This window comes from Gracilinanus agilis, chromosome 4, assembly GCF_016433145.1.
Source record: "Gracilinanus agilis isolate LMUSP501 chromosome 4, AgileGrace, whole genome shotgun sequence".
In the NCBI taxonomy this organism is placed as follows: Eukaryota; Metazoa; Chordata; class Mammalia; order Didelphimorphia; family Didelphidae; genus Gracilinanus; species Gracilinanus agilis.
Genome location: NC_058133.1, coordinates 171175198 through 171202000, shown reverse-complemented (window position 1 = coordinate 171202000; position 26803 = coordinate 171175198). Strand labels below are relative to the sequence as shown.

The following is a 26803-nucleotide window of genomic DNA, read 5'->3' as shown; positions in this document are numbered from 1 at the left end:
GCCCCCTTTCCAGAAAAAATATTACTTAGCGCCCCCTTTCACACACTATCACCGCCCCCTTATAGTTATTCACTGCCCCCAAATGCACCTGTGGTCATCACCGCCCCCCTAGATTGCTGCAGCACCCACCAGGGGGCGGTGGCACTCATTTTGGGAATCACTGCTTTACAGTAATGGCTTCCATTTTTGGCATATCAAAATCATTAACGACATTTTCTAAGGCACCTACTCATTAGTGTTTCCTTTGCAAACTGAATTCCCAATTGGTAGCTCAACTAATATTCCTCCTAATATATGACTTGCTTATTTACTTTTCTACCTGTGTCTGAACAAATTATGAGTTTTCTCTTTTTAAAAATATGATGTAAAGTTCATGTTTTCCACAGAGGCATAAAGCATAAAGACCCACTTCTGGTCTGTCTAATTATTACCATGAATACATTCTTGGTTTAGGTAAATTCAAATTAACAGAATTAAAAATTTATAGTATTGGGGGATAGTTAGGTAGCTCAGTGGATAGAGAGCCAGGCCTAGAGGTGGAAGGTCTTAGACTCAAATCCGGACTCAGACACCTCCTAGCTGTGTGACTCTGGGCAAGTCACTTAACCCTTTCCTGCCTAAGCCCTTACCACTCTTTTGCCTTGAAACTGACATTTCTAATTTATTCTAAGACAGAAGGTAAGGGTTATTAAGGAAAAATTATAGCACTGACAAAGTAGAGTATTTATTTATTTTACATTTGTTGAGGACTAAAGCTAAGAAAGTTTCAGACTACACTATGTCATATATCATCCTAGAAAAGTAAAGACATTACAGATCAAATTTAGGAGATACCAAGCCTAGAGAAATTAAAAAGGTAGTTAAGTTTTGGGAGATTTGGAAATAGAAATCAAGAGAATTTTAGTGATGGAAAAATTTCTATGGTACAGAAAGTATATGGAAGTAGTCAAAATTGGGTCTACAATGTGATACCTCCTATAAAGAAGGCAAAGCTACAAAATACTGCTATAAAAGAAAATTAAATTAAGTGGGAAGTACAACTCCCATCAGGCACAGATTGCTGATATGCCCAGTATGCCTGCCATCTTAAATGTTCCAAATGAAAAACAAAAGGCCTAAAGGAATGCTGTTCCTTGGGAATTAATCTCCTGTTTTATTGTGGGGAAAACAAAATTTACTTTAAAGGAATTCATTTTTTACAGTTACATTGCCATGAACATTTATTCAATATAGTCATGCCTTGTGTATATATCCCTTGGAGGTAACAAGACTACTATTAACACAAGACTTGTGAAACCAGGTTCACTATGTTATGACTATGCATATATCCATATGTATTTTCATTTGGCTCAAACTGCCCTTCTGAAATTACAAAGTTATTCAAAAGGCAGAGAAATCTTATTAATTACTTAATTGATAAATCCTCAGATGGCTTACAATCATTCTCTTCATATAGTATATGTATAGTAAATATTGATTAATTAATAAATCTCTAACCAACCAAAAAAATGATGATGTTCTATAATATAAACGTACACATAAAAGTAGGATATATGTTCCGACAAAAGCAATGATTCTAAGAGCTAGTCAAGGGAAAATATATTTTATGCCTCAATGTCTGGTATGTTCTGTGTCACTGAGAATCAGGTACCTATTTTAATGTGAAAATGAGATAACTAGGTGTTAGAATAAAACAATGTACAAAAAAGTTTGAAATGGTATGAAAAATTCTAGGATACTAATTGCTATTATTAAAGGAAGTTGAAAGTCTACTTTTTATCTCAGAATGAAGATGGGAGATATGCGAGTAGCTATATTTAACAATGTAAGTCCTGTTTTTTTTTTTTTTTTTTGTAAATTAAACTATAGAATGGTAATGTCTTATACCGGAAATCAAAATAATATCCTTGAACCTTTAAATTCTCTCACTCTCTCCGCAAAGTCATTTTCAAACCTCAATATATAAGAATTTGTAGCCATTACTTTAACTGAAAAGATGCATTCAGCTGCATTAAATTCATCTCAAACACCACCAAAATAAGTAGCATGGAAAGATGACAGGAGCAGAAGTTTCAGGTGGAAAAGGTAGAGCAAAAGGCCAGGAGTATATATGGGCAAAGAAGGGTTAATGAAGAGTATTAGAAGTAAAGAGTCAAGTTAATTTGAGATGCATGTTTTATGCCATTAAATACAATACTGAAGATGTTCAATTCTTTTCTACCTGCTCCCATGTTGGGAATTAGTTGTTTTTGAAGAAGCAGTCAACTCTTGGAAATCAGTAAATGAGTCATCAAGTGATCCTGACTTTGAAGCATCTTGAAAATCTTGGAAGTCATCTTCTTCTGGTTTTACTACCTAGATTACAGAAAGTGTTAAGTAAAAAAGCACTAATTTAATATAGGTAATTAATACAGGTAGGTCAAAAATCCTAAGCTATATAACTTAAAGCATTAACTGATATAACTATTCTTCTATTCTTGTATGTTTTTTGATTAATACAGATAATAAAGTTGGTCTGAAAAACTAAAAGTCTCAATCTTTAAATTAGCAGGCTGTGTCCTTTGATCCAGCCATACCACTGCTGGGTTTGTGCCCTAAAGAGATAATACGGAAAAATACGTGTACAAAAATATTTATAGCCGCGCTCTTTGTGGTAGCAAAAAATTGGAAAACGAGGGGATGCCCTTTGATTGGAGAATGGCTGAACAAATTGTGGTATCTGTTGGTAATGGAATATTATTTTGCTGAAAGGAATAATGAACTGGAGGAATTCCATGTGAAATGGAACAACTTCCAGGAAGTGATACAGAGCAAAAGGAGCAGAACCAGGAGAACTTGTACACAGAGACTGATACACTGTGGCACAAGTGAACGTAATGGACTTTTCTACTAGCAGCAATGCAATGATCCAGGACAATTCTAAGGGACTTATGAGAAAGAACACTATCCACATCCAGAGAAGGAACTGTGGGAATAGAAACACAGAAGAAAAACATTTCCTTGATCACATGGTTCAGTGGGGATATGATTGGGGATTGGGGATCTAAATGATCACTCTATTGCAAACATTAATAATATGGAAATAAATCTTGATCAATGATACATGTAAAACCTAGTTGAATTGCTCATTGGCTACAGAAGGGGGTAGGAAGGGAGGTGAGGGGAAAGAATATGAATCATGTAACCATGGAAAAATCAAAATAAATAAGAAAAAAAATTAGCAGGTTGACCTTTGAGTAGTTTACTGAAAACCTATCATTCCTGAAATAGGAAGAGGAATTATAAGTAATACCTATTGTTGAAAATTATCTCTCCTAAAGGTTATCAAAAGAAACTGGTACAATAATTAGAACCTAGGTGAAAAAAGCCAATGTATACTAGTATTTTAATTGAATTCAACTTAATATTAATTTGTATATAGTACTAATGTTAGTTATCTCGGGAAAAATTTCATTAAAGAAAATTTGGAAGAAATTATAAACAAAAATGTCTGTGTAACCACAAAGAATTAAGTAGTTTTTAGGTCATCAAAATTTCTTTCTAAAGGAATAAAACTATATTTGCCTCTCTACTATATGCTGCTTTAACTATTACTGATGCTTTATTTTTTTAACTTTAGTGCTCATAACTTACTAGTCTTTTGATAAAGAAATTAATCAGTTAGAAAAATACACAAAACATCCAAAGGATAGCTTTGTAAAACGTTATCCTTTCTGTAAATAAGTTATCCAAATTTAGTTAATTATTTAGATTGTGTAACTCTACTGACCTGATTTCCTGGGTAAGTTGGTACAAAGCCACTGGAACCCTGGGCTGGAGCTCCACCCACTGGTGCAACTAGGTTAATACCCATGACTGATTGTCCAATGTTAAGAGGCATGGAGACTGCAGGACCTGAAGGCATCATAGTCTGTTGACTCACTGGGGTAGGAAGAGTCATAGGAAAGCCACTCAGATTTGGGACAGGAGCAGTTGGGAACTGGTTTAATGTGTCAGGACTGATTGCAGGCACCCCCCTCTAAACAGGACAAGGGGAAAGAAAAGCAAACATCTTAGATTTAAGCTTAAATTTCAAACTAAAATAATCCAAACTTGAAAATATAGACAGTGAAAAATGTCTCATTTAAAATCCTATTTTCTCTATGAAGAAATCCCCAAATATCTGATGACAAAATATATTAAATAAAAACTGTATAAATTCTATCTTGAAATAATGTTGGTGATGGTATTAATGATGTTCTACCTACTTAGGCCATTTCACCTATATTCAAGGATAAAAAAATCTGTCATAAGCCATATAAAACGGAAACCTTTGTATTTATGTATAATAAAAACTAATTTTAATGTGCAAGGAATGATACAATATCATATAAAAAGGTCTATGTGTATATATACGTAAATATATAAAATATAATGTAAACATATAAAATACATAAATTATCATATATAAAATCTCTCCCTCTACCTACATTTATCTTATATCAAATTTAGGAAAAATATGTACCTGAGTTAGAGCTATCATAGCTAGAACGGTATAAAGTTCTTCTTTAGTAAGTTTTCCAGGGGTAGTACGATTGGCTAAGGCCCAAATTTGTCCAAGTGTTTCCCTGGGAAGCCCAGATGACATTAGAATAGGATAAAGTTTAGCAGTATCTATTCCAGTTGGAGTCATAGTGGTTTCTAAAATCTTCTTATATGCATCTAGTAAAGAAAAGAACAGACTACATAATTAGAAGTATAAAAACACTACAGATGACTAGGCATTTTGTGGTTTGTTTTGCTGTCTAGCAGAGGTTACCCAAGTATCTACCACCTGCTAATTGGCCTGCTAGTTAGTTCACTGCTGGATGAGAGCTAAGAATAATTTTTGCATTATTAAACAGTTTTATTAAAAATATGAAAAACATTCTTAACTCACAGATGTATTTTTTTAATTAGACACCATTTTTAATTAGACACGAAGACTAAATAGTCTTAAAATGTAAACAATTTCTAAGAAATCAACACATATGTACACATATGTGTATGTCATATTTAGACACATGTATATGTGTGTACATATAACATGTAGCATGTTCTAGTTTCCTAAAATGAATAAAGGACTAAAACCAAGAAAGCAACTAGAAATAAAAATACACTAGCCAGTTAAAAAAAAAAGCCTAAATGTCATGATATATCTATGTTATAGGTATTCCATGCTACGGCTGTCTTAATAACCAAAACTGTTTATTTTGTTGGAGAAATTTTAATTTTTGGCATATATTTCAACACGACATACTACCATTTGAATTATTTTTGTTACTGAATACAGACGGGGGGGACTGATAACCTTTGAAATTATTTATCTTTTAATTTTGCTCATCTGAAAATGTGTAAGGTAATTTAGATTCTTTTTATTCACTTCTGCTTTTACATGAACTATCCAAGAAGTGCCCAGGGGAAAAAAATCATGTGGTTTAATTTATAACACTATTGGATATGAAAATAAAAGTTTTTAAAACTGGCTAATGATGTGAGCAACAGGATTATTATAAATATGCATTTACTCACCAAATCCCTAACGAACAACTAAGTGAAAATAGCATAAAATATAGGTACTATACTAAGCCCTGGAGATTAAAAATGGAAAGGCAAGACAAAACAGCCCCCTGCTCACAATCCAACTATGAAATAAAAAAGGTTTCGACTACAAGTCAGATGGAAAGGCCCCATACTCTTTAGCAGCAAAGCAGATGGTAAATGGAAAAGCCATTTCCATGAATAACTATATTAATAATTTCTAATAATTAATTTCTGATAACCATCTGATTGTCTTTGGTGTTGAGAATTTCCTTTTTTGGATTTTAGTAGCTGTGGCTGCTGAGGAATTAGCAGACTGCCTCTCTACAAGTGTTGCCTCTTAAGTAGTGCCAGTGCTTTGTGGTGCTGTTGCTAGTTCTCCTATGGGAAAAATGGATCCGAGAGATGATTTAGAAAAACTACACAGAAAACTTATTCAGATGAGCAAAAACCAGATAAATAAGATTGTTTTTTCAGAGTAGAAAAACACGTGGAAATAATTAGTACCAAAGTTCAAACAGGTCAAAATATGACCAAGGTCCAAAAGAAATTTCAATTATGTCTTACATAATTTTAAAAGGGAAATTAGAGAGTTCAAACACAGCTGTGACAGGCTTTTAAGTACCCTAACATGGAAGACAACAACAAAATGTTCCCTGTTACCATCAGAAATAGAACATTAATCTGAATGATACATATGAGGTATAAAGCTAGAGCCCTCACTAGCCACTCTTTTTTATGTCAAAGGTGCACTTTTGTTAAAAGCAATCTTTGGGTACTTAAGCTAAAGTTAAAGAGAATTAAAAATTTTTTATAATAGAAATTGATAAATTAACTTTTTAATCTTTCAATTTTGTGATCCATTTGGAAAAATGCAACTTTAGGGAAGAAAGAATATAAATACATGATGCTAATAATGATTACCTAAAAATAGTAAGAAAAAATTTAAAAATGATCAGAGGAAGTATAGAGGCAAGCAAGATTATTTCTGCAATTCTTAAATAAGCATATACTTTAGATAACCTCCATACTATAAATATTTTGAAGTTTTTTTACCCTTTTTAAACCAGACATTATTTCACTGGTATAGGAACTTCCAACGAAGAAATCTGACAGCAAATCAGCACTTGTTCTATAGCTTATAGGCTTAAAGAATTGCCCGGGGGCACTGACAGTTTGAATGATAAGCCCAGAAACACATAGCTTGTGTGCAAGAAGCAGATATTTGAACTCAGGGAGGTCTTCCTGACTCTGTGGGCATTCTATCTACTGCCTTTATATATGATACTAATTAAAAAACTAATTTACAATGATTTATCTGAATGTTGCTGTTGTTTTACAATTTTTGTATTGTTAATAGGAAAATTGTAACGTATGTGCTTTTAGGTTGTATAAATAAAACCTTACTATATTTAGGCTACATGCATAGGTTCTAGGAATCTTAAACAATAAAGATAAATTGGTTATTTTAAAAAAGATTTTTAAAAATACTGTTTATGCAGAGATTTTGGATGTTTTTTTTTTTCCTTTTACCTGGGACTAAGTTCTCATTGTAAATCCAAGAAGGTATCATGGGCTGGATTGGATCTTGTGAAGGGAATACTCCCACACCTAGGAGATATAGAAATAGTATCTAAAACAGAGTAAAACCATAAAAAAAAGGAGAAAGAATAAAAGAGGGAGTGGAAAAATCCCTAACAGATTAAAAACATACCACAATGGATATAGATATTAAAAAAATAGTCACCAACACACCAACAATATAACCAAGAGAATTTTCCAAGCAACCTCAAATATGTCTTAAAAGATATGATTAAAAAGAAAATCCAAAATGTACTAGACGAATACTGTGAACTACATAAAGCTTGTATCATCATCCTTCATGAATTATAAACTCCCCAAAAGAAAGAACATGCTAACATTCTTTTAAATTACACATGTAAAACCAATAGCACAATATTTTGCTAGCAGCATTTTCTAATGGTAGAAAATGATTTTTTAAATCCTGAATTTGCCACTGTTGTAAACCTACATGATTTTAGCTCAGACATGTTGCATCTTTTCCAACAGCATGACTCTGAACTCTACTTCAAATCTAGGAATACTGCAAAACATACTCCAAAGGACTGCTTGCATGAATTTATTCATGTTCTACTTATAAAATTTATCTGTGCAAGCTGAGTTTATAAAATTTGAATCTTCCATGCAGTAATACTCAAAATGTATTTCATGGAAAGAAAAACATAAAATTCTCATTGGTTTTATATTTTTATAATATAGGTTTTATATTTTTAATCTCTCACTCTCCATAGAGGAACAAAGATTGTCAGGAAAAAATCAAACAGGATAGTGCTTTTGTAAAACTAAAGGAAAAAGGCATTTTAAAATAGGAATGAATTTGATTGTGGAAACTGGTTATTGATTTTTTTTAAAAGTAAAAGAGCAAGTTGAAAGAATTCAGAGCAAAATCTTAAACTGCTAATTAAAAGGAATAAAATATATTATATATAATTTTAAGCAAGATTTCAACAAGCAAAATCAAGCAGCATTCACTTCAGGATTAATGCTTAAGGTGTTAGCTTTCAAGCAACATTTGGTTAAAGTGCATTCATTTTTTGTCAATGTTTCATGAGCTCACCACTCTCTTCAACTGACAGGTTTTGGTCTGAAGTCTTTTCTGCCTCTGCAATGACGGCACCATTTACACGTCCACCTACAGCACCCCCGTTATTGGTTGTTAAACTGGGATGGTTCTTACTGGCAGCTGAGGCTGAGGTTTTGTGCCCAGCTTCAGAAGTATTTAACTTAATTTGCACCTGCCCAGATGTACTTAAATCACAAGATATTAGGAACTTCTCCTCCAAGGAAGGGCCTAAACAAACAGCATGAAGTATTATTTTTATTTGTAACTTTATTTTTATCCAATCCCATTTCCATCCCCACATTTCTTTAAAAAACAATTTCTTTTATTTTAAAAATGTCAAACATCCATAGCATAACTAGGTCACTAGATCTTTGATGGCTTTCCTATAAGTTACCGATTGTCCACTATCTGGGGGAGGGAAGGGTGGAAGGCTGCTTTGGTTTTATCACATAAAAGGTAAGTAATATTTTTATAAAAGACAAATGATGTGAAAATAACTCCTTAAATCAATAATTGATACTATAAAAGTCCTTTAAGTCACAACCTTCCTAGTATTCTGGGCCACTAAGTTGGAAATCTATTTTGATGGATGGCAGAATTTCTTCAACACTTTATCTTTAAACCAAGTGTACATTTGCCTAGATTACTGAATTATTCTCTTTAAACAGGAATTAAATTTTATTTTATCATCTACATAAAATATTGGTATTTTTGATAATGCTATCTATGAATTACCTGTTTTCTGTATACTGTGTGAGGTTGAAGCAGTAGAAAAATAAGGAACCTGCCCAGGGGCACCATGTAAGGCAGAAGACACTGGAATCTGTGCTGAAGGGAGAGGCTGGACCACAGCCTTCTCTGAAAGTAACTGGCCAACTGGGGTGGTGGAATGGAAAGACTGAAAAGGCTGGGAAGAGGATGAAGAGCCAAATATGGGAATTTCAACGGGCCCTTGCATAAAGTCACTGAATTCTTCTTCATCAAGAAAGGCAGAGGATTGGGAGACAGTTACAGTAGAATGGGATGGTGTGGGACAATCTGTAAAATGGAAAATGGCAATGAAACACACAGAAATGGAAATCAATGGAGAAAAAGAAATAAGGATGGGGCATATAGTTCCAAAAGAGAAATACTGAAACATGAATAGTGGGGGTGGAGAAAGAAATAATTCAGGTAACAATAGTTAAATGAAATTACATGAGTCCATAAAAAAATATCCAAAAGGCATACTTGTACAATTTGTGTCAGGTTTTTTTAAAAATGAAAAGGGACAAACTGCTATTTTTTGCATCTGTGTCAAAGGAAACACAAATGTAAAATTCAAAATGTCTCTTTTTCTGAAAGATCTAGTGATATGTGTTTTTTCTAAATGAAATCAGTTGTCCTAGTCAGCAGCACTTGAAAAAGGAGAAGCAGTATTTCTTGATGAAACCAAAAATCTACTTACCTCATAATTATTCATGAATACAGTACAAATCAGAGACTATAATCTAACTATATTCAAGATAATCACATACTGTCCTCTGCTGATTCAGTTTTATCAGGATACTTAGGCATTTAAAACCAACATAAACTTATACACATCTAATTTTTGGTCAATTATTCTCAGCTGCCCCTTTTAGGGGAAGACCTGTGACTTCAATGTGAGGAATTTCCATTGTAGAAATTCTTCCACTAGCACAGACCAAATACTATTAGGTCTTCAACTTATAATAGATAGGGTTGCATGGCAGTAATGAAAGGCTGAGTGATTTGCTCATGGAATTAGAGCCAGCTAAAGGCAGAATTTGAACCCAAGTATCCCTTACCTTAAAGCTGATCTTTTACCAACTACATCACATTGCCCTTCAAGGTATCATAACCATTATAAAATGCTGCTTGCTTTTGTTAAAATAAAGAACCTAAAAATCCAAGAGAGTAGATAGCTTCTAAAACAAAATTTTTACAATAAGTTCAGAAGAGTGAAGATTGAGCACCAAGTTTTAAAAGATTACCAGTATTAACAGGAGAGATATTTAGAGACTAAAAGGGAACAGATCAAAAACCAGCTTATAAACACCACTATGGATTTTATATTGTTTAAATGTGACGTTTATTTTAATTGTAAACCCATTCTACATGGACTTTGAATCAACATCCATTAAAATGCTAAGTTATTTTTAAGGAAACAGTTTAACTATGTTTTGAATATTATTTGAGTTTCATAATATTCCAAGTCTCAAAGGAGAGTTTAAAAACTTTTTTTTAAAAAGTGACTCATTGTCTGGGGCCTCTTTGGGCAAATAATAATCACATTTTGCTGAAAGTTTTTGCATCTGAAAACTACCAGATATTAGTTGCTTTTTCCTCTCCTTTAAGATAGAAGATAATTGCTGTTAAGAATTAGTGATCAATGAAGAAATGTGTAATTATTGAATAAATATTCTATTTTAAACAAAAAAGACAGCATCTCATACATCCTCATGCTCTTCCAACAGGGTATCCTAACCTTTTCTATTAAATCCCAAATTGGACAAAGCCTAAAAATTTTAGTTTCCTTCAGAAAACTGCATTGCCAACAATTACCAGACTCTTCCTAGTGTAAAAGCTAGTTAAGAGCTGGAGTGAGAACATTCATTGTGGACAAATTCCTTGTCCTTGTTCTTGGAATAGTACAGCCATCTGTACAGCACACAGAACCTACTACCAAGAGTACTCTCTTTTTATATTATGAACTTTATTATTTAATACAAAGGGAGAAAGAAGCCCCTTTCCTAAACTCCCTACCATCTGGGTATGAGGTTAAAGACCAAGACAAAAAGGTAGGCCAAAAGCATTTACCTCCTAGTGCTTAATAAATGCTTAATGAATGATGGACCATATGGCAAGAGAAGGGAATAATAAGCATTTATATGACACCTAATAAATCTCAGGCACTGTGCTAAGCATTTTTACAAATATTCTCTCATTTGATCAGTATTAAGGGAGGTTAATATATTAACAGAAGTTTAGGAAAAGATAGATGTTTGGCTTACCTCCTTGACTTGGTTGTTTAAGTTTAGATCTAGAGTAGCCTGGATTTAGTAGGCGTTTCTTTCTTCCTCTATGTTGGATAATAAAGTTTATAATATAAAAGTAGGGTACCCTGGGTAGTAGGTTCTATAGGAATATACAGTTTGCTCTTAGAGGGGAGACTTCATGGCTATCAGAAAAATCTTAATTTTATCACTATATTGAGAGTTAATAAGGCCCAACTACTTGATCAAAGATATTTAAACTTACAAGAAATTTTGAATCCCAATTTATTTACAATGGGAGGTATTTTTTACTGATTAAGGAATTGCATTAGTGTTTAAGGATGAGGATCAGGGTTCTAAATATAGGATTCTGAACATCAGAAATCAGGTGAAGACCAAGAAGAAAATGTAGTCTTTGAATGAAATCACCAGAGATTACAACTGATAATGTGAAAAGAGGATCTTGTTCCTAATGGGCAAATCCATACATTGTCTGAAGGCAAAAGAAATACTTTTTTAACAATGAATGTTTATAGACTTACACTTACACATTATTTTAACTCCTCATTTTTCTAAGTACCTTACTGGAATACTACAAATTTGTTTCAATTCCTAATATTGCTTGGTTAGCTTATTAGTATATGATTTTGTTCAAAGGCAATACTTTCCTTCTGATCTTCATTTGATTTTTTAATATTTAGAATTCTGCTGCCCACTTTGGATTTTAAGCCAAAAGGTATTTAGAACCCTTATCCTCTTCCTTCAAATAATAAAACAATTCCTTAATCAGTGAACTATCTTTTTTTCTAATACATATCTTAGTTGAAGCCAGTTATCTTTGTATTTTGGGACTAATTAAGATGGAACTTTTTTTTAAAAACCCTTATCTTCTGTTTTAGAATCAATACTGTGTATTGGTTCTAAGGCAGAAGAGTGGTAAGGGCTAGGTAATGGGGGCTAGTTAAGTGATTTGTCCAGGGTCACACAGCTAGGAAGTATCTGGGTTCAGATTTGAACATAGGACCTCCTGTCTCTAGGTCTGGCTCTCAATCCACTCAGCCACCTAGGTGCCTCCTAAAATGAAACTTTCCAACTTGTCAGTTATCCCAAGATGATATATGGTTTGTTAGATACCCAAATGACAAAAAAAATGCTTACCTTATAATGATAAACTATTCTTGAATGAGCTGGATCAAATATCAAAATATCAAGGAATTAAAATTACAGGATGGCTGTTACCCAAAGATGAGAATTATTTTCATTCTCTAAATAACAAAGATAATACTCTGCCTATGCAGTTGGGAGTATTTTCTTTTTTGACCATTTGAATGATAAGAACTACAAAGAAATCTCTATTTGTAAAATTTCAGTTCCTTTAAAGAGTTTTATTAATGCTACAGCTCTTATTACCATTCATCTTAAGAACAAGTCCAATCACATTCAGATAATGAACTCTGAGGTAGCTCATTAAAAAAAACAACAACTGTATAATTATTTTACAAAACAATGAAAATGTAATGACAAACTCCCTCATTTTACTCTGATAAGTTAATGATCTACTATAATAGGCAAGTTAACACACTCATTTATATACCAAAGGCTTAAAATTAAAGTTGTCACACTGGTATTTAAGCAGAAGATTAAAAGCCTTCCTCCAACTAGTGTGCCAGACCACAGCTTCTACCCTCATGTAAATTTCAACGTATTCAATTTTGTAGTTAGTTTGAAGAAAGAGCTCAGCCCTGAATCCTGTCACACTTACTGGTCAATTAACTGACACAAGAACTACAAATTGCCATATGAGAAAAATACAAAATCTAGCAGTTTCTTGTTTTCATTTCTGTGCTTCTTAAAAATAAAGCTACCTGGTTTCTTGGGGTGTGAAGCTGGAGTGGGGTGCATCTTAGCATCTCTGGAAAATCCATCTAAGTTCCCTTTTATGGCTTCCAAAGCATCATCTCTGCTCTTCTCTCCTGTCTAAGGGATGACAAATACATATGAGTCTTCTGCTACATAATTGTTTGCCTCCTTTCCCTCTTAGTCCTACCCTAATAATATCAACATTGTTCCTGTCCCTCCTGTTTGACTATACATTGCTTGGATTATATTTTCAAAGGAGTTGACAACCACAGATGGAAACATAAAACAAAGACAGTGAGGAGATACAGCCAAAGGGTCAGCAAAAATTAAGAAAGGAATCCAACAAGTCCTGTCTTCTATTCCTATACTCTAAAACAAAATAACATAAAAGGCTTACTATGTTTATTTTAGAAGTGACTTGCTAGACATAAGTATACTGAACTGGGAAAATAAATCTCAATCTCAGAAAAAAAAGAATTTAGAATGCTTTCTAAGGATAAAAGCAAATGTTACTGTAGCAATTGCAAGAGTCTGTAGCAAGCAATAAATATTAAGGGAAACAAAACAATTCATACTTATACTTCTACTATTACTGAGTATTTTGCAAATAAGCATAAGCTCTACTCTCAGGGAAAAGAATCAAGGAACTTCTTAAGGAAATGGGGAAAAAAAATAAGCATTAGAGATATTAGTGGACAAATGAAATTAGTAAATTCAGGTATTAGATAATTCAAATTTGAAGGCAGAGGGTCTTAACCATTTTTTATTTATTTTTTATTTTTTAAACCCTTAGTTTCTGTGTATTGGCTCCTAGGTGGAAGAGTGGTAAGGGCTGGGCAATGGGGGTCAAGTGACTTGCCCAGGGTCACACAGCTGGGAAGTGTCTGAGGCCAGATTTGAACCTAGGACTTCCCATCTCTAGGCCTGGCTCTCAATATACTGAGCTACCCAGCTGCCCCGGTTCTTAACCATTTTTGTGTCATTGATCCTTTGGTATTAGTGCCAGGAAGTTATGGATCCCTTTCTCAGAATGTTTCTAAAAGCACAGAATATAATATATAAGATTACAAAGGAAACCAATTCTACTATTGAAATACAGTTATCAAAATATTTTCTAAAAAACAAAACTAAGTTATTGGATTCCAGATTAAGAATCCCTGCTTTAGATTAGTCACTCACTTAGGTTCAGAAATTGGTATCACTTAGTATACTGAGTGAGAAGTGGGTTAAATAGAGAAGGTTCCAAGTTGATATACCTTGGGTTTCACACTACTCAGAAGTCTGAGTTTTTGTTTCTGCTCTTCAAATTGGCGGCGTTTTCTTTCTTCTTCTAAGAGTTTTTGCTGCTGTTCAAATCGTTTTCTGAAGGAAATATAATACCAATGAACAACTGCATCATCTATGCCATATATGTGAACGGAAAGTGAAAGGAAAATTGTCTTATTGCCTTTATATTATTGATCATGAATCAAGTGATCACATATATTTCTTTAGAGAAGTAACTGCAATTATAATTTTTAGAGTTAGACATAGTTAGCAAACTAATTGTATGTTAATTAGAATAACAGAATATTAATCATAACATTAGAAAGGATATAGTTTGGTATACCAGAATATTAAAGCAACTAAATATATTAAGAGATTCTGTTTGAAGAATAAAAACTTCAGATCTGTGTATTTATCTATTATCAGCTAAAACCCATGCAGAGAGCTGGGTTCACTGGGAATGGAAAGTATATAGCTGGCCTGATGAGATCATATGAAAATAACCATGGCTTATTCAGGTGTTTGATTCTTTGAAGATTTATGCCACTATATGTCCCCCCACAGAGTAGTATGGCCAAGAAAGGTTTCTTTGACATAAGTAGTAAGATAGTTAACCTCATACTGAACTTTCAGGACTTTGTAGCAAATGTCCCAAACTCTTGTTATGAAGCACCATTGCGTGTTTCTTAATATTCTCTGTACCTTCTTCTGGGTTAGTGACTTATGCAAATTAGGTATCAAAAACCTATGAAACCTACTGATATGGGGTCTTATCAGAAATTGGGTGTGGCAAGATTTCCAGCTTTCATTTACCACAATTAAAGTTTGGATCTTTAGCTCAGAAATTTCTTTATTTCTAACAGATAAGATCTCTTATCTGAGGAATATATCTTCTACCACTTTGTACTTAGTGGTTAACACAGTTGTAACTCTAAAATGTCTAATTTTATCCCCATGAGATTTCCACCTCCTTTCTTTTTACATAAAAAACATTTTAAATCTGTTTTAAACTACCTACTTTTCCTCTCTTCCATCTTCCCTCTCTCTATTGAAAAAGAAAGGAAAAAAATAACCTTTTAACAAATAAGCTTAGTCTAGCAAATCTAATTCCCATATTGGCTATGTCCAAAAATGTATGCCTCATTCTGCATTCTGCAGTTTATCACCTCCTGTTGTTAGGAGGTAGGCGTATATACATATTATATCATATACATAATTTGTTCAACCATGTTTCAACTGATGGGCATCTCCTTAGTTTCCAGTTCTTGGCTACCACAAAAAGAGATGCTCTCAGTATTTTTCCTGATTAGAATTACAGAGATGTCTGGAAAATATTTTAAGCCATGTGGGAGTTACAAAAAGACAAATTTAAACACATTGTGAATTGTCCCAAAGTGGGACAGGGTCCCTTGGGGTGGTGGCTTCCCCTTCTCTGGATATCTTCAAGTAAAGGGAGATGACCATTTGCTTGGAATATTATAAGGGGGCATCCTTTTGTAATTAAAAAAATCTTATTTCATTTTTTTCAATTAATCCACCTTCTCTCCCTCTATTCCCCTTTCTTCCTGCCCTGCCCCTGTCCCTAACAAAGAAAAACAAATGATTTCTTTTGGGTATGGGTTGTATTAGCTGTTGCAGTTGCTTTCAAGTCAAATTCTGTGATTCTGTAATAAGTTTTAGGTACTACTTTCTATCTTTTTGTTCATGATTCATAAAAAATCACTTACTGTTGCTCTTCTGCAAACTGTTTCTGCATGTCAGGGGTATACTGTGGACCTGGGGGACGCATGCCTAGAAAAGGAGCTTGTCCCATATATGACATTCCTGCTGCTGTCATTGGGCCCATTGTTATTCCTCCCTAAGAGAAAAAAATCTGAATTAAGAAACAAATACATAAAGGGGTTCATATGAAAAACATTTAAAAAATGTAACTACATGATAAAAAAAAAGTACATGATCAAAAACATTTGAGAACCATTGACTTAGATGACTATAATGGCTCTGTAATTGGCCTCCTTTCATTCAGTCTGTCCCCTCTCCAGACAGCTATCAAACTGATATTCCTGAAGCAAAAAGTCTAACCATGATATATTTCTGTTTTAAAAAAATTCATTGTTTTTAGAATAAAATACAAACTTCTGACATTTATGTCCTTCAAAATCTCATTCCTGATTAATTTTCTATTACTCCTAGAATAGATTTTATGCTCCAGCCAAACTAACTTACTAGTTGTACCCAGTAAATCATATTCATGCCTTTAAATATGAAATATAATGTGCAATGCCTATTATGTTCTTTTTTTTTTTCATCTCTGCCCTCTTGGAAATCCATGTTCCTCTAATGTTCAGTTCAAATGTCACTAGCTTTACTTTGCTATTTCTCCTACTTGTTAGTGCCTCCCTCACCCCATTGCTCTGTATTTTATATGTATATATGTTTCTCTTATACTTATCTATGACCACGTTTTATCACCCCAGAAGAATATATACTCTTTAAGGACAGAGACTGTCTTTTGCATTTATATTTCCAGTACCTAGTGCAGTATCTGGCACATAGAAGGGATTAAAACAAAGCTTTGTTGACTGAGATAAAGATTATATACAAATTTTAGCAAAGCATTTGATTGATAAACTATTTTGATACAATTCTTGAGGGCAGCTAGGTGGCATAGTTGATACAAGGCCAGACCTAGAGTCAGAAAGACCTAAGTTCAAATCTGATTTGTATTTCAACTAGCTCTACATCCATCTAATGATAAAGAGTCGAACCTGGGTTCAAATGTGGTTTCAGATACTTCATAGTGTGTAACCCTGGGTAAAACACTTAATCTCAATTGCCTAGTCCTTACCATTTTTCTGCCTTAGAACTAATACTTTGTATGGATTCTAAGACAGAAGGTGAGAGTTTAAAATAAAACAAAACAACCTCACATAATTACTTGTGCTTTATTGTGTTTTTATTTTGTTAAACATTTCTCAATTAAAGCACATTTTAATCTAGTAGCATATAATTAGATAGATGTAGAGTTAGTTGAAATACAAACCTCTGAATAGTCATTAATGATTCAATACCAATTTGATGCAGGTTGCCAATAAGAGTCCCCAAAGGATCTTTGTTTAGCTTTCTGCTATTTAACATTTTTTGTTAATGACTTGGATAAAGGGAGAGAGGATATACTTATAAAATCTAAAGACACAGAATCTCCACTATGATATACCTAATACGTGGGCACCCAACTCTTCTTGAACTCCTCCAGTAAGGAGAAACCCATTGCTTCCCTAGGCAGTACACCCTACATCTCTAATTGTTAGGAAGTTTGTCCTGGCTTCAAGTTTAAATTTGCTTCTTTACAAATTGATTGCTCTTGGTTCCTACCTCTAGATCCAAACAGAATAAATCCAATCTCTCTTCCATGTAGTAACCCTTCAAATACTTTAATACAACTCTATTATGTTCCCCCAGAATGTAATTTCAAGACCAAACAATTCTCATGAACTTAAGATCCTTCACCATCCTGGCTGCCTTCCTTTATCTACTTGCCAGTTTATCAACATTCTTTCCAAGTACCAGACAGTACCGGACTAGACAGCAACTTAAGACTTTTCCAACTCTAACATTTTGTTATATCTTCAGTGTTCCATGCATATTCCATGATTATTCCCATCTTCCCTTGTGCTGTTCTTCCTCTAGTCTTTTACTAAAAGGTCTTCCCCCCTACACCTATCTAAATCTCAGCTGGTCTCAAGAAGCAGAAAGATCTGAGTTCTCATACCACCTCTGACATACTGTTTGGCAAGTTCACCTGTCAGTGCTCTAAACAATTTCTTAAAGTTGTAGAGAAAGTGCTGACCTACACTGATAGAGGCAGGTTCCTTGCCTGGAAGTTCCCTATACTAATGACTGCAGAGGTCCATTCTTATCCATCTAAACCTTATTCAAGGCTGACTTGAAAAAGTCCATACCTTATTCATAAAGCCTTCTCTGACTAATTTGGCCCAAACTGATTTTTAAACTCCTCTAAAGTTATAGAACATTTACTATCTATAGTAAAATCATGAAAATGAATGTGTTCACTGAGGCAGGACATATGAGGCAGTCCCTATGTTTGCCTGACATATATTCCCTACATACAAGAGACATAATAATAGTCCCAACTCTACTAGTGGCTATGTGATTTTGGTAAGTCATGTCATCCCAATCACTTTCAGTATTTTTCTCTGTAAAACAAACAAACAAAAAAGCCCAACTGCCATTGATAAATTAATATCACAGTAAAAAAGAATGATAAAAAAAATTGGTAAATTAATCAATAAGCATTTATCTTAGTTCCCCCAAGCTCTAACATGCTATATGATTTTTTGAACTACTCTATCTCATCATGAGGCAGAGGTGCCCCTAACTTCTCAAATGTTGTGCCAGGGCATCTCATGTCCTGGAAGGTCTAACACCCAGATAGAAGGGCTTCAAATATGAACCTGGCAATGAGCAATATAGCTTTCATCCACTGACCAACATAGCTTAGTCTGGAGAAGGTCATCACATGGTTAGCTTCAGGATGATTAAATTTTAGGTGACAAGAATTCATGTAATAAGTCTACTAAGATAGAGGAATTCAAATCTTAGTTGTCAAGGAGAGTGCCCATACTGACACAAATTACAAATCAAAGAAATATTAAAGTAAACAATGAATAAATAGCCAGATGGTGCTACTTCCAGCCTACTCCCTATAGGTATTACCTAGAAAAGCAACTCCTGCTAGTCAAATATTCACCACCACTTTGGCTGCCATTTTCACTCAGACCCTTTGGACCCAGTCTAGGACACAAAACTCTTGGGAACTGTAGTGCCTCCTTATGCTGTCCCCAACCACTGGACTTGCCTTCAAGCCCACTCTCTGTAGCCACTATCCTGGGGAGAAATCATTGTGGAGAAGAGGGTCAACTTTCCTCCTCACAACCAACAACTGCTGACCAACTACCAAAAACAGGCAAGTAGACATAACAGTTAGCCACAGAGCAGGCAAGCTAGTCTTACTGAAGCAACAAAGCACTCTGAAAGATGGAAGGTAGTATGTGCCAGGCAAATGAAACCATTACTATCATCTGGACTACCATCTCTACCCAGACCCTGATGGAGACAAACCCTGAACCCAAGAATTTTGGGATAAGTACTGCTTCCAGCCCATTGCCATCATTCATCATCCTAGAAAGCAATTCTTGTGGAGATGAAGTTTGGCAACTATTCCTACAGGTGCTCTAGCCACAGTTCCTAAAAACTCAGAAAAGAAAGGAAAAGACCAAAGTCACTGGCACTGTTTAATGTAAGAAACTGATTTGATTAGATTAGCAGAAATGACAAAAATGAAGAAGTATTAATTATTTGCTTTGCTTTTACATCCTTAGGGGTATAAGCCATTTCTATTTGACTTGCAGCTGAAACTTTCCCAATGTGTTTTCTCCTACATTAGAATGTGAACTCCTTGGGATAAAGGGTTATCTTACTTTTCTGTTTGTATCCCCAGGATTTGGCACAGTGCTTTACACACAGGAAATACTTAGTAAATGTTTCATTCATTCTCTCAAACCCAGTAGATGTGGGCTTGGCATTTCCTTACTTTGTATCCAATAGAATCTTTGCCATAGTTTCTAGATTTATTAAGGCTGCTTAATATGGTCTCCTGAAATACAGGTGTCTCTTACTTCAGCTTTTGTGTATCCAAAGATCCACCATTATCATCTATGCAACTGCATTTCTTTTTCTCAATGCTTATCTTCTGGTTTAGAATCAATACTAAGCATCAATCAATCAATCAATAAGGCAGAAGAGCAATAAGGGCTAGACAACTGTGGTTAAGTGATTTGTCCAGGGTCACAGAGCTAATTAGTGTCTTAAGGACACATCTGAACTTAGGACCTCTTGTTTCCAGGCCTAGCTCTCAGTCCACTAGTAAGACTCTAAAAAAGGGAAAGTGTTGGAGAAATGAGAGATAAAGGAGGAAGAATTTTTATTCTCATTATTGCCAAAATAAAAATCTCTAAAAATAAAAACAAATGAAATGAAAGAGGCTGCTATCTTGCTTCCAGGACAGGAGGGGGGGGGCAGGAGAGAAGGGAAGCTGTGAGACAGTATGCTCTTCAGCAAAGAAAGAGAGAAATTCTGGAGAGAAACAAAAGGTGGTGGTAGTAGTGGAAAAGGAAAGGATTCAGACCCTGGACAAAAGAAACTGAGGAGTAAGGAGCCAGACTAGATAGGGAAGCATACTGGGATACCAATAGGAGATTCTAACCATAGAGTTCCTTACCCTCTGACCACATTTGTTTTAGTGCCTATGCCCCAGGCAAGAGAGCAGCTGCCAGTGGCTTCAATGGTGTGTGTTCCACTTCTATTGCTAAGGTTATAGTTGGGGGAGAGGGATATTTCTTGATAGTTCAATAGCTCTGAAGAGTTTTCATCATTGTTACAGAGTACATAATATTTAGATTATATAGTACTATACTAAAGGTACATTGTGTTCTATGTAGGTTGTTACTGTATGCTAGGTGGAGCTAGGTGGCACAGTGGGGAGAGTGCTGGGCTTAGAGTCAGGATTACTGTTCTGTCAGCTCAAATCTGACTTTAGACACTGAATGGCTGTGGGCAAGTCACTTAACCCTGTTTGCCTCAGTTTCTTCATCTGTAAAATGAGCTGGAGAAGGAAAAGGCAAAGCACTCCAATATCTCTGCCAAGAAAATCCAAAATGATGTTATGAAGAATTGTACATTAACTGAAACTATACGTTAGTCTTGGGACTCTAATCTTGTTTCCATGAGAAACTTATGCTCTACATATAAATCTTTAACAACTAATGTGCAAGTTAACTTTATAAACTTGTTATATAGAAAAGCATGTTATATAGAAAAAAGCAAACTAAATAACACTCTTAAAGAACCCTCAGTTTTAGAGTGGCTAAAAGGGAATATGCCTCTTAAGGGCAATGAGAAGGGAACTGTAAGAGAACAGCAGAAGTATTCAGAAGACAATGAGGCCAAAGTAAAATAGATTAAAACGAGAAAACCAACGAATATCGTTAGTAATCTATAATTTTTTAGCTGAATTTACCAATGGCAACAAAATGAATGAATTTTGTGATCAGGAAGTCCTTGTATTTATACTTCTAGTCAAAATGAAATGAATGAGAGATGATTTTTCTCATTTAAAAAAACATGTACACAATACCTTGTATTCCTGACCATGAAGGGCCTGATACCCAACTTTTTACAGAAATGAACACAAAACACACTTTTCATTAAACACAAATGACAAAACACTATGTAAACTGGTTAAATGGCAGTAGAATTCCAATTCTATTTAACATAATATAATAAAATATACATATAAGATTCTCATTTTCCTACTTCGTTATTTTTTTTTTTAGCCCTTAACTTCTTCTGTTTTAGAATCAATACTACGTATTGGTTCCAAGGCAGTAGAGCGGTAAGGGCTAGGCATGAGGATTAAGTGACTTGCCTAGGGTTACACAGCTAGGAAGTATCTGACACCAGATTTGAACCTAGGACCTTCCATCTCTAGGCTTGGCTCTCAATCCACTGAGCCACCAGTTGCCTCATCTTGCCTTTCTTAAAAATTTATTTTATTTTTTATTTTTTTCCAAGGTAACATGATTCCCTTACCTCTTCCCTCCCGCCTTCTGGAGTTGACAAGCATCTCTTGCCTTCTTTTTATAGAAATAATGAAAATGGTAGGATACTGTTAGGAAATTCAGGAAGGCTTCTTCAGATGAGATTTTTTTTAAATTTAAAAATGTTACTGATATCTTTTCTAGTTATACCAGATTCATTTATTAATAAGTCTCTCCTTCCTCTCCTATTCTTTGGAGAGATTTTTACTGGCTACTTTGAGAAATATATGAGAAAAGGAAAGCTCTAAAGAATGAAATTCTAAAGACAAACTATTTCAATTAGGAGAAAATAGAAAAATTGTCTAAAGAGGTGAATATGATTCTAGAAAGTTCACTGACAAACTCAGACTTAAGACACATACAGAAGATGCAAGTGGGGTAGATAACTATGACTACAAGAGGGACATGATCTAAAAATAAGGGTCATGAACATGAAAGATCATAATGACATTTTTCAGTATATTGGGAACTAAGGACAACAAAAAAAGGGATAGGAATATTGCATAGAATGGATAGGATAATAGCAGAAACATTCAATTCATTTTGCTTTTGCTCTCTCTAGCTGGGAAAGAGATCTAGGAAGGGCAGAATGAAAATGCTTAACAGGCAATATCGAAGGTAAGAAAAGTATCTACTTACTATGAACAAATTCAAGTTATTAGGCCCACATAAATATACAGCACCCCAAAAGTCTTCCTGAAAGTTTACTTTAAAGTTATTATAGAGCTTGAAACTACACTTGATATGTAAGATTAAAAAAACAACTCCCAAACCATTCCTTTTAGCACAATAGTATTCCATCACCAACAGATACAATTTATTTAGCCATTCCCCAATCAAAGGGCATCCCCTCATTTTCTAATTTTTTGCCACCACAAAAAGCACGGCTATAAATATTTTGGTACAAGTCTTTTTTCTTATTATCTCTTTGGGGTATAAACCCAGCAGTGGTATGGTTGGAGCAAAGGGCAGGCAGTCTTTTAAAACCTTTTGGGCAGTTTCAAATTGCCATCCAGAATGGTTGGATCAATTCACAACTCCACCAGCAATGCATTAGTGACCCAATTAAGCTACATCCCCTCCAACATTTGTTATTTTCCTTTGCTGTCATATTAGCCAATCTGTTAGGTGTGAGGTGGTACCTCAGAATTGTTTTGATTTGCATTTATCTAATTATAAGAGATTTAGAACATTTTTTTCATGTGCTTATTGATAATTTTGATTTATCTGAAAATTGTCTATTCATGTCCCTTGCCCATTTATCAATTGGGGAATGGCTTGTTTTTTTGTACAATTGATTTAGCTCCTTATAAATTTGAGTAATTAAACCTTTGTCAGACGTTTTTCTTATAAATATTTTTTCCAAATTTGTTGCTTTCCTTTTAATTTTGGTTGCATTGGTTTTGTTTGTACAAAACCTTTTTAATTTAATGTAATCAAAATTATTCATTTTACATTTTGTAATATTCTCTATCTCTTGTTTGGTCTTAAAATCTTTCCTTTCCCATAGATCTGGCAGGTATACTATTCTATGTTCACCTAATTTACTTATATTTTCCTATTTATATTCACCCATTCTGAATTTATTTTGGTATAGGGTGTGAGATGTTGTTCTAAACCTAATCTATCCCATACTGTTTTCTAATTTTCCCAGCAGTTTTTGTCAAATAGTGGGTTTTTGTCCCCAAAGTTGGGATCTTTGGGTTTATCGTACACTGTCTTGCTGAGGTCATTTACCCCAAGTCTATTCCACTGATTCTCCCTTCTGTCTCCTAGCCAGTACCATATTATTTTGATTACCACTGCTTTTTAGTACAGTTTAAAATCTGGTACTGCTAGGCCCCCATCCTTCACATTTTTTTTCTCATTATTCCTTTGATATTCCTGATCTTTTGTTCTTCCAAATGAACTTTGTTATAATTTTTTTCTAATTTAGTAAAAAAGTATCTTGGTAGTTTGATAGGTATGGCACTGAATAAGCAAACTAATTTGGGTAGGATTGTCATTTTTATTATGTTTAGCTTGTCCTACCCATGAGCAATTAATGTTTTCCCAATTGTTTAGATCTAGTTTTAATTGTGTGGAAAGTGCTTTGTTGTTGTGTTCATATAATTCCTGTGTTTGTCTTGGCAAATAGATTCCTAAATATTTTATATTTAGGGTGATTTTAAATGGAATTTCTCTTTCTAACTCTTGCTGCTGAGATGTGTTCGAAATACATAGAAATGCTGATGATTTATGTGGATTTATTTTGTATCCTGCAACTTTGCTAAAATTGTTGGTTATTTCCAATAGTTTTTTAGTTGATTCTCTAGGATTCTTTAAGTAGACCATCATATCATCTGCAAAGAGAGATAGTTTAGACTACTCATTGCCTATTTTAATACCTTCAATTTTTTTTTCTTCTCTAATTGCTACTGCTAGTGTTTCTAGTACAATGTTAAATAATAGAGGTGATAATGGGCATCCTTGTTTCGCTCCTGATCTTACTGGGAAGGCTTCTAATTTATCTCCATTGAAGATGATGCTTGCTGATGGTTTTAAATATATACTGTTTATTATTTTTAGGAAAGGCCCTCTATTCTTATGCTTTCTAGTGTTTTCAATAGGAATGTGTGTTGTATTTTGCTTAAGGCTTTTCCTATATCTATTGAGATAACCATGTGATTTCTATTGGTTTGTTTGTTGATATAGTCAATTATGTGGGTGGTTTTCCTAATATTAAACCATCCTTGCATTCCTGGTATAAATCCCACCTGATCAGAATGAATCAAGTGATTACTTGCTGGAGTCTTTCTGCTAGTATTCTATTTAAGATTTTTTTGCATCAATGTTCATTAAGGAGATTGGTCTGTAGTTTTCTTTCTCTGTTTTTGATCTGCCTGGCTTTGGAATCAGTACCATATTTGTGTCATAAGAGGAATTTGGTAGAACTCCTCCTTTGCTTATTATGTCAAATAGTTTGTATAGTATTGGGATTAGTTGTTCTTTAAATGTTTGATAGAATTCACTTGTGAATCCATCTGGCCCTGGGGATTTTATCTTAGGGAGTTCTTTGATGGCTTATTCAATTTCTTTTTCTGATATAGGATTATTTAAGTATTCTATTTCTTCTTCTGTTAATCTAGGAAATTTATGCTTTTGTAAATATTCATCCATATCACCTAAATTGCCATATTTATTGCCATGTAATTGGGCAAAATAGTTCTTAATAATTACCTTAATTTCCTCTTCATTAGAGATGAGGTTGCCCTTTTCATCTTTGATACTGTTAATTTGGTTTTCTTTCCTTTTTTTAAAAATTAGGTTAATAATTACTTTATTTTATTTGTTTTTTCAAAGTACCAGTTTCTAGTCTTATTTATTCATTCAATAGTTCTTTCACTTTCAATTTTATTAATTTCTCCTTTAATTTTTAGGATTTCTAATTTAGTTTTTATCTGGGGATTTTTAATTTGTTCTCTTTCTAGTTTTTTAACTTGCATGCCATGCCCAATTCATTGACCTCTTCCCTCTCTGATTTGTTAATATATGCACTCAGGGACACCCCCCCCCCCCAACCCCAGTACTGCTTTGGTTGCATCTCATAGATTTTGATATGGTGTCTTGTCAATGAAATTATTGTTTCTATGATTTGTTCTTTAACCAACCAATTTTGGAGAATCATATTATTTAATTTCCAATTAATTTTTGATTTGCCTCTCCATGTACCTTTACTAATGATTATTTTTATTGCATTATGACCCGAAAAGTTTACATTTATTATTTCTGCTTTTTTGCATTTGTTTGCATTCTTTTTATGCTCTAGTACATGGTCAATCTTTGTGAATGTACCATGTGCTGCTGAAAAGGTGTATTCCTTTTTGTCCCTATTTATTTTTCTCCATATAGCTATTAACTCTAATTTTTCTAAGATTTCATTTACACCTCTTACCTCTTTCTTATTTATTTTTGGTTTGATTTATCTAGATCTGATAGAAAAAGGTTCAGGTCTCCCACTAGTACAGTTTTGCTATCTATTTCCTCCTTAAGCTCCAATAGTTTCTCCTTTGAAAATCTGAATGCTTTATCATTTGATGCATACATGTCAAGTATTGATATTTCCTTATTGTCTATTCTACCTTTTATCAGGACGTAATTAACTTCCCCATCTCTTTTTTTTTTTAAACCCTTAACTTCTGTGTTTTGGCTGCTAGGTGAAAGAGTGGTAAGGGTGGGCAATGGGGGCCAAGTGACTTGCCCAGGGTCACACAGCTGGGAAGTGTCTGAGGCCAGATTTGAACCTAGGACCTCCCATCTCTATCCACTGAGCTACCCAGCTGCCCCCTTCCCCATCTCTTTTAATCAGATCTACTTTTATTTTGGCTTTGTCAGATATCTTGATTGAGACTCCTGTCTTTTTTCCCCCTCAGTTGATGCCCAACAGATTTTGATCCAGCCTTTTACCTTTACCCTGTGTGTGTCTTGTAGACAACATATGGTAGGATTTTAGTTTCCTAATCGACTCTATTTGCTTCCATTTTATGGGTGAGTTCATCCCTTTCACATTCAGAATTATGATTACTATCTCTGTATTCCCCATCATTTTTATTTCCTCCCCTAGTCCTGACCTTTCTTTTTCATTATTTCTGTCTACACCAGTATTTTGCTTTTAATTAGTCCCCCTAATCTCCACCCTTATTTTACTTTCCTTACCACCTCCTCCCTTCTCATTCCTTTCTTATTTTTCTTTAGGGTCTATTAAATTCCCCCCCCCCTTTCCCTCCTTTTTTGTAATCCCTGCCCCACTCCCCCCCCCC

The 26803-nt window shown here is 34.3% G+C and overlaps 1 protein-coding gene across 6 annotated transcripts in view; it reads right to left on the bottom strand.

Annotated features, from left to right (window-relative positions):
* The window catches only part of SYNRG (synergin gamma), a 91563-nt gene that overhangs the window by 36724 nt on the left and 28036 nt on the right, over positions 1-26803 (bottom strand). For 4 of the 6 annotated variants that reach the window (XM_044674592.1, XM_044674593.1, XM_044674594.1 and 1 more), the window contains 7 exons: positions 16053-16183; positions 14316-14421; positions 13065-13176; positions 7093-7170; positions 4505-4701; positions 3770-4018; positions 2222-2355 (listed from right to left, as the gene is read on the bottom strand). In XM_044674592.1, the coding sequence (XP_044530527.1) occupies positions 2222-2355; positions 3770-4018; positions 4505-4701; positions 7093-7170; positions 13065-13176; positions 14316-14421; positions 16053-16183 (1007 nt within the window). Of the gene's footprint in view, positions 1-2221; positions 2356-3769; positions 4019-4504; positions 4702-7092; positions 7171-8197; positions 8432-13064; positions 13177-14315; positions 14422-16052; positions 16184-26803 lie in introns of all 6 variants that reach the window. The other 2 variants (XM_044674590.1, XM_044674595.1) reach the window with 2 other exon arrangements.